At 37.9% G+C, this 8,121-nt stretch overlaps 2 protein-coding genes across 4 annotated transcripts in view; one reads left to right on the top strand and one right to left on the bottom strand.

Moving 5' to 3' along the window:
* Positions 1 to 617: 617 nt before the first annotated feature.
* ppp1r3db (protein phosphatase 1, regulatory subunit 3Db) lies at positions 618 to 4,841 on the bottom strand. Its single transcript, XM_024271000.2, has 2 exons — positions 4,306 to 4,841; positions 618 to 3,014 (listed from the first exon to the last, which is right to left on the bottom strand). The coding sequence occupies exon 2, from the start codon at positions 3,000 to 3,002 to the stop codon at positions 2,142 to 2,144; it is 861 nt and encodes a 286-aa protein (XP_024126768.1). The 5' UTR covers positions 3,003 to 3,014; positions 4,306 to 4,841; the 3' UTR covers positions 618 to 2,141.
* A 390-nt stretch (positions 4,842 to 5,231) lies between these two features.
* Positions 5,232 to 8,121, top strand: part of LOC112145644 (solute carrier family 41 member 1) — a 14,126-nt gene continuing 11,236 nt past the window's right edge. The window contains exon 1 of one of the 3 annotated variants that reach the window (XM_024270998.2): positions 5,232 to 5,504. In XM_024270998.2, coding sequence (XP_024126766.1) covers positions 5,388 to 5,504 — 117 coding nt within the window. In that variant the 5' untranslated portion in view covers positions 5,232 to 5,387. The remainder of the gene's footprint in view (positions 5,505 to 8,121) is intronic. The other 2 variants (XM_024270997.2, XM_024270999.2) reach the window with 2 other exon arrangements.

Below are 8,121 nucleotides of genomic sequence, written 5' to 3'. Positions count from 1 at the left end.
GACATTTAACTTTTTTACTTGTTTTTGAGTGTTTTCTAAAGCGGTTTGCGCACGCTTTACATCAAAGGAAGATTAGAAGGTGGAGAAAGAACATCCTCTATGAAATCTGAGCTCTGGTATCACTGCAGAGGTTGAGGTGAAAGGTCATCGCTGGCTACCATTCAAAGGTCCAGCGACCATTTGTGCGTTGTAATCCAGCTCCCCAAAAGCAAAAAATCCTGGGAAGAATGGGGTCAAACTCCGTCTGAAAGAACACAGATTATCGCTCCTGCGTGGTTTGTGTGAAGTCAGCACAGAGCAGGGATTCCTGCCGCGTCGGTGGCGGGTTCTCCAATCAGCAAATGTGGGTCAAGCGTGGTAACAAAGAGCAAAGTTTCCCAGCAGGTCGTCTCTGACGTGGCGGCGCTTAAATCCGCCCCAAACCAGAACAGGAACCAGAGGTTTGCTCCGTCTGGAAGTCCCTTTAATGCCGTCGGAACACAAAGTTTTCTCCCAAAATCTGATATCTTGAAGTGTTTTTTCATTTATTTATCAAAGTTCGTTTTTTTATGGATGACTTTGTCACTTACAAGAAAATTCAGTGAACATTTTGGGTTTTTTCTTCAAAAAGAAGAAACATCTGTACATATAGAGTAATAAAAATAACCAAAAAACAAGCATAAATGTGGAAAGTCATCAATTATTTATGAGCAAAGTCATTTTTGTAAAGCTTTTAAAATGAATTATTAAATTCATTTTTTGCTTGAATTTAAAACCGTATCTGATCATATTTTGATCTATTCTAAAAGCGTTCCCAGTGATCCTTTAATCATGATTTTGTCATTTTTAGCCAAAAAAAAAAAAACTGTCATCATCCAGGACATAATTTCTGCACCAACAGGAGTTCACTAGAAAATGCACCTCTGAATCGTGGGCGGGGCTATTGGCCTTTCCATCATGCACGCTCTCCCACTAGCTTACGGACCCTCACAACACTAACTTAGCACTATCTGTGCAACAAAAATTGCTGGATCTATCCAGCCGTCCAGTTTTGATCCAGATTTCAGCTCAGATGAGAAAAACAAATACGTCCATGAATCCTGTAGTCTTCAAGTGAGTGTATCAGAATGGAGAGGAAAGTTCGCTCTTTTCCTAACTGCATTTTTTTATCTGTTCCTGATTCACAAATATTTGAATAAAGAAATACTCAGAAATGCAGTTTAAAGTTAAATTTTGTTTTATATGTCCTCCATCATCAGACAAATGCCACAAGAACGTGTTAAAAGCACAAAAAAACACAGTTTTCACCAGAGTGGGTCTTTAAGTGTTAGTTTAATTTATTCACTGATAATTTGGGCCATTTTCACTCCTAATTCCCCTTGATTGTGTGTCGTATTTTTAAGCACTTTATCTCAACAAAATGTGTCAAAATCTGAGCAAAATGGTGCCAGCGTGTCAACTTGACCAATTCAAAACAAAAAAAAAAATTGTCAAAAAGTGTAAAATTTAATTCCCCCCACAATTTATTTCTATATTTTATGTAAGCTTTATTAGTCATGTACTCTGATATTTTCTGCTTTTATGGATTTTAATTTAGCATAAAAAGACCAATTCTTATCACAAACAGTGTTATAGATTAACCAGAATAATAAGTATGTAGATTATTGGATGTTCAGGTCATTATAACAAAATATGTAAATTAGTTATTTAAAAGTGGTATATATAAGTTTTAATGTAATATGGTTACTATTAAAATGAACGTGCAAATGTTTTGTTTTCTTTGGGAAAATAGGAATTAAAATCTGACTATTATTATTATCATTATTATTTTTATCTGAATAAAGTTCACATTGTTGGGAAGAATTTTGTTATGTCTATTGTATTGTTATTTTTGAGTATTTATTACCCTTTTTTGTCGTTTTTTTAGCCCTTCATAAAATGATTAATATAAATATGTATCCAAATATACAACAGATCAGGAACCTTTTTACAGTTTTTTTTAACATTATTGTGTCACATGAAGTCATTTTAACAAAATATTATGTTTATATGGTGATACATTAATCACATTTCAAAACGTTTGAGGTAAAAACTTGTATTTAAGCTGAAACAGAATTGTGAGATTTATTGAAACGTTGTCTTCATCGCCTCCATGTGGCCTTTCAAGTGAAGTGCAGCAAACTGTCCTCACACTCCTTTGGCACAGTCACTTTGAAGCTGTGGCATGACAGTTTGTAGTTGCCGCCATTGTTGTTGTCCCAGTAGTCGTGTCCTATAACGTGATATCTGATGGCGAATTCGAGGACGGCTCCCGGCTGCAGGATGAACGGCGGGACAGGAAGATGGAACCTGAACACATCTGTGTCCAGAGAGCTGACGGAGTCCCCTTGGTGACCCCTCATTACCCAGCATGCTGTTGTGTCTGTGTGCGTCCTCCAGTTGGTAAAGGAGTAGAGAACTTTGACCTCCTTCTCGAATGCCAGGTTGAGAACCCGGATGGTGCCGGTGATTCCGTGATCCGAACACGTCAGCTGCTCCAGACAAACCTTCTGAGAAACCAGTTTTTGTGGGAATTCTGGCAGGGCGGCCATGTTCTCAGGGAAGCAGGCTTTGAAGTAAGGCAAATTCAGCTCCGGCGGTTTTCCAAAAGCCCTTTCAGAGTTCATCAGCAGTCTGAAAATCACATGCTCTGGGACCAGGGGGCGCTCCTGAACCCTGAAGACCTTAATTTCCTCCAAATCCAGACCCAGAGCATCAATGAAGCGCACCTGTGCTCTGCGCAGCTCGGTCCGCCTTTCGGAGCCTCCGGGCAGGGACTGGGCTCGCCGCCTCATGCTGGTTTTGGTTGGTATGTCACTGGAAAAGCTTGGTTTTGACTCCAAAGGTGATGGGTGTTGTGGAGGTGGAGGACGAATCCGGACAGGGGCCTTGGGAGGCTGAGGTTTGGGATCATAAATGTCCCGTAGGCGGATGGTTGTGACTGTCCCACCAGACCCACCCATACCACCAGCTACCCCTGCCATGCTTCAAATGACCTGAAAACCAAATAAACAAACACACACAGTCATTCCAATGACCGGAGTTCATTACAAACTCATCTCTTAGTTGTGGGCGGGATCGTTTGTGCAGAGAGACCCCGCCTCCTTCCTGTTCCTGAGAGCTCCCTGTTTACATTCTCTCCCACTAGCTTGTAGCCCCTCACACACCTAGCCTAACATTATCAATGCAAATATATGGCAAGCAATAATATATTTTTAAGGAATCGTCCATTTTTGAACTTATGTCATATACAAGGCTTACCAAACTACAAGGAGCCAAACGAGACAAAAGGAGACAAACACGTCAGCAATAAATCTGTCAGACTTTATTAACTGTGTTCACTGGAACTCTAGAACTTCTGCTATGTGTTAGCCACGTTAGCTGCATTAGCATATTCAGTTTATCTCCAAACTTTGCTTGCGACATGTAAAAAACAGACTTTTGCCGCTAAAACAAACATTATTGTAACTTCGCTAACGACCAATCTTATTAGCAACATGTAACAAAAAAAAGCAGTTCAACATTGCTATTTGTTAGCTGCATTAGCATATTTACAATAATACACTGCCTTGTTAGCAACTCCAAAAAAAAAGGCAAAAAATGTAATTCTTAATGTGCGAACTCCAAGTCCTGTTTGAAAAAAAACACATTCTGACATTGCTACACATTAGCTGTGTTAGCATGACAACCGACCTTGTTTGCAACTTGTAAAGGAACTGACTGATTCAACTAAAGCAAATGTTACTGTTAATATGCTAACTCCTAACTTTATTAGTAAAAATGCAGTTCGACACCGCTACATGCTAGCTGCGTTAGCATATTTACAAAAACATCCAGCGTTGTTTGCAACTCGTAAAGAACAAATTGACATTTTGGCAGAGCTCCGCGTATCTCTCAAAATCATTTTGACATCAGTAAACACAACCAGAATGAATCTATATATGAGCCACATATGCAGTGCTTTTTTTTTTTTTTTTTTTTTTTAAGTATGATTTTTAATTTCCTCTAATAGTGCTAAAACTATGGTACATGGATGTAGCCGTCTACAAGTGGATGCTTCAGAATGGGGTGGAGCTTGAGGCTCGCCCAGTTTATTTTCTACGTCACTAATACAATCCTTTTGTGCTCCTGATTCACAACAATGTGAACAAAGAAATACTCAGAAATTGAAGTTTTAAGCTAAATGTTCTGTATAGATGTCTTCCATCATCAGAAAAATGCCACATTAACTTGTTAAAAACACAATTTTTATCAGAGTGGGTCTTTAAAGAAACCAAAGAACCAAACCTTCAATGTCGTCCTTGCTTTGAATTTGACCTTGTGGATTATCTGCTGCATTTACTGCAATCCAGATGCCCTTTATTTAAAAAAAAAGAAAAAAAAAGAAGTGTGGGATCAATCAGAATCCACCTGCAGATTAAGATGGAAGACTTCAAAATGCTCAAAACAATGACAGAAACTGTGAAGACAGCAGAGTTTCAAAGTGAGGCTCGGAGCCTTTGACATATAACATGAGACCCGGAGCGAGGCTGGGAGGTGAAGGGGGAATATTAATAGCACCTGGGCGGTTCTCTGTTATTTCTCAGCTCGTGCTTGTACTGACAAACAGTAAAGTGCAATATCAACAGAAAAATACAGAGAATATGCCTCAAGTATTGAAACAGCAATGTGATGGAAAAGTATTTTAACTTTTTGTGACATTTATTCTTTTATTTTTGGTATAAACTTTGTAATTTTGCAAACAAAACACAGTGCAAAAAAATGCACTGACAGAAGAGGGGAAACGTTCCTCTTTTTTTCTCTACAGGTGTGACACAACTAGATCAGGTCAAAATGAAAAACAAATTTTGGGCAAAGATTAACATTTTTAATGGCTTCATGAGAATAACTTAAAATTTCAGGTCATTTTCCTATTTCAAAGCTTTTTTTAAATATTTGTTTTAATTAAGTTAAGTGTTTTAACCATAACGTAAAATCAGAATTAAAAAAGTTTCATGCTGTGTAAAAGAAAGTATTTATAAAATAAAGTAGGGGACTAAACAAAGAGCCCTGTGGTACTCCGCTGATAGAATTATTTTAGGTGTCTGATTAAATTATTTTACAAATATTTTACGTAAAATTGATTCTAAATTATAACAAAACCTTCATACATGTATTTAAACTAAGCAGTAATTTGATAATAAATCAGTAAATATATTTAAATCAGGGGGTTTATAACTTCTAAAGCAAATATTAGCTCAGATGTGTGACATTTACCTCAGAGCTGTAGCTCAGAGGGACAGGCTGACAGGACAAACACAGCTGGCTGGTTTGGAGAAAGGTATCAGGACAGACATGAAGCTCATCAGCGGTCCTGCATTTGTCCGAAGATGCTCCACCTTTCCCGCAGGGAGTCCTCCATGATGATCTGCCTGCAGGTGCTGCCTTCTTACCTGCTGGCGGGGCAGGGCATGGTGACGGCCGGCATGCTGCTGGACCGGGTGCAGGTCTGTGTGGCTCTTGCTTGTTTAAACCTGTAAAACAGTTACTTTTCCTTTTATTTATTTATTTTTTTTACTTAAATTGTGTATAAGTAGAGAAAGTTAGAAAGAGAAAATGTGTCAAAAAATTTGAGTGGAAGCTAAAATGTTACATTTATTCGAACTTTTCCTAAATCCTGGATTCAATCAGAACAAAAAAATATTGTTTACTTGACATTCAGATGAGCTTTAAACCAGAACTGCTCCAACTTTAGAGGTCACTTTGACCAGGTGGGTGTATGAGGTGACTGCCCCCCAACTTGACAAATAAGCTCTAGTGATAAGCTCAAACCACCCCTCAACATACATGATTTAATAGCATGTAGAGTAGCTACTAAAAATCATCTTTTTAGTGGAAAAAATCTATATTTTTTTAATAAATCGGAAAATAAAAATAACTTGATTTAGTTTGTTTTTATATGTTTTCTGTTATAATTTAATGTTAAGTATTGTTGGTAAAATGGAAGTTCCAATGTAAAAAAAGTGGCCTAAAAATCATGATGACAAAAGAGCAAGTAGAGCTGAAACGATTCTATAAAAAAGTTATTTAGCAACCAAAAAAATATGAACTTTCATGTACCACTATAAGGAGTCATTACACAAAAAATTCACAATTTGTGTCCCTCTCCTTCTTCAAGTCGTTTTTAATATAATTGGTCATCAAACTATATATTTAAGCAGCTTAAAAAAATACACTGAAATGTAAATTGTATTACTTTAAAAAATGAAATGATGTGCTTTTATTAGAAATAATGTTTTATTCATTCCACACTATAATTCTGTCATGTCATGACCTAAATGAAGGTTTACTTCACAAATACCAACCAACTTTACTATAAAAAGTTAATCATTTCTGTATTTAATCTAAAGCTATTTTTATGCTCTATAGCAATGCACTGAAAGCAATGATTCTTAAGTTGTTAATTGAAACAGTTTTACTTTTGTCCCTGAGTTGAATAAAATGCCGTTTTCTTCAGGCTTTAGTTTGGAGCCGATGGAAGTCATAAGGATGTGAAAGCCTGTTTCTTCACTTCCTGTGCTCCGTCGTTTATTATCCTCAGTGTGGTGTTCCTAAAGAAGGAAGAAAACGCACAAAGTTCTAAATGACGTCAGAAAGTGCTGACAGAAATGGGTCCAGATGGTGACCGATGTGTTTCGGGCTACAGCATCCCCGCCTGTCGGTGTCAGGTACAGCACCTGCTGCTGCTGCTCTGTGCGTCACACGCTCTCAGCGAAGGTGACGCCGTGCAGGGCAGGAGGAGCTGAAGAGGAAGGGAGAGCACATCTGCAGTCTCCTCCGAACCAGACGCATCCAGAAATGAAGAGGAGTCTCTGCGGTCGTCAGCACAACGCTGGGAAGATGTGCACTGAGGAGGACGGTTGGAAGCATCAGAGGCCTGAGAAGAAGCTGCTGGCGTTCTGGATGACCTTGTCCTTCAGGACGTGGAGCCACTTCAGGAGCAGAGAAAGATCCATCTTCCAGCGCTCGACTTCTGCCACACGGTTGCTGAAGAAGAGTGAGGCGTGATTGAAGAAGACTGTGTGTGATTGAAGGCTGTCAGCAGCAGGTGTGAGTGACGGCCTCACAGACCAATCAGCTGGTTGGTGTTGGAGGTTTGTGAGAAACTTAAAATCAAGTCTGTCCAGGACTGGATGAGCCTCAAGCTTTCAGTCACCGTGGTGACCTGTCTGACCCTGGAGGAGGGCTTTCAGCAGCAGAAGCTGAATGACCCGCTCAGCCCAAAGGTTCATGGAGAACTCCACCGCACTGCAACGTCGTCTGGAAGAGTTTTGGAAGGAAAATTATGAACTTTTTAATTTAACTAAAAGACGTTATGTGATGAAAATTGTATTTTTAACATGTTCTTATGGCATTTTCCTGATGATGGAGGACATAAATAAAGAAAATTAAGCTCAAATTTACTTTTTGGAGTTTTTCTTTTTTCTTGTGAATTAGAAAAAGATTTTAAAAAAGTTCAGTCTACTTTAAAGCTGGATGAAAAGAAAGTGTTCCTTTTAGTGAGATCTCAATCTGACTGACAGTTTTGTTTGTTTTAAACTAATCAGATGAAATTTCATGTTTTAATGACCAAATTATGCACTCTTTATTCATTAATTGTAAATAATTTAGAGATGTTGTTCATGACTAATGGAATAACATACTGTTTAGATGCAAATTAACTAGAAAAGTTTTTTTTTAAAGTGAATGATGTACTGACCTCAAATCATTTTAAATGTCATCGTTCATTTAATTAAGACAAGAAAAGTATTAAACAATCCAGATTTTTTTTTCAATTTTAATCCCTTTTAGACCACCAAAAATCTTGATTATTTTTAACAAATGGTTTAAAAAAAAAAAAAAAAAAGTGTGATCACTGAGGACCCACTCCAATGAAAATAGTGTTTTTAACATGTTCTTGTAGCATTTTCTCAAAATGGAGGACATAAATAAAACAAATTAAGATTAAAACTGTGTTTCTGAGTATTTCTTTGTTCAAATCGTGATGGATCATGTGCACCCGCTAACCTTTGTGTGTTCATTGATGAACACACAAAGACCAACAAAGACCAACAAAATCAATTG

This window comes from Oryzias melastigma, linkage group LG5 (genome assembly GCF_002922805.2).
Source record: "Oryzias melastigma strain HK-1 linkage group LG5, ASM292280v2, whole genome shotgun sequence".
Taxonomy (NCBI): Eukaryota; Metazoa; Chordata; class Actinopteri; order Beloniformes; family Adrianichthyidae; genus Oryzias; species Oryzias melastigma.
This window is presented reverse-complemented; position numbering and strand designations above follow the sequence as displayed.

Excerpts from the sequence above, each read along its gene's own strand:
- ppp1r3db (XM_024271000.2), bottom strand. The coding sequence starts at position 3,002 with ATGGCAGGGGTAGCTGGTGGTATGGGTGGGTCTGGTGGGACAGTCACA.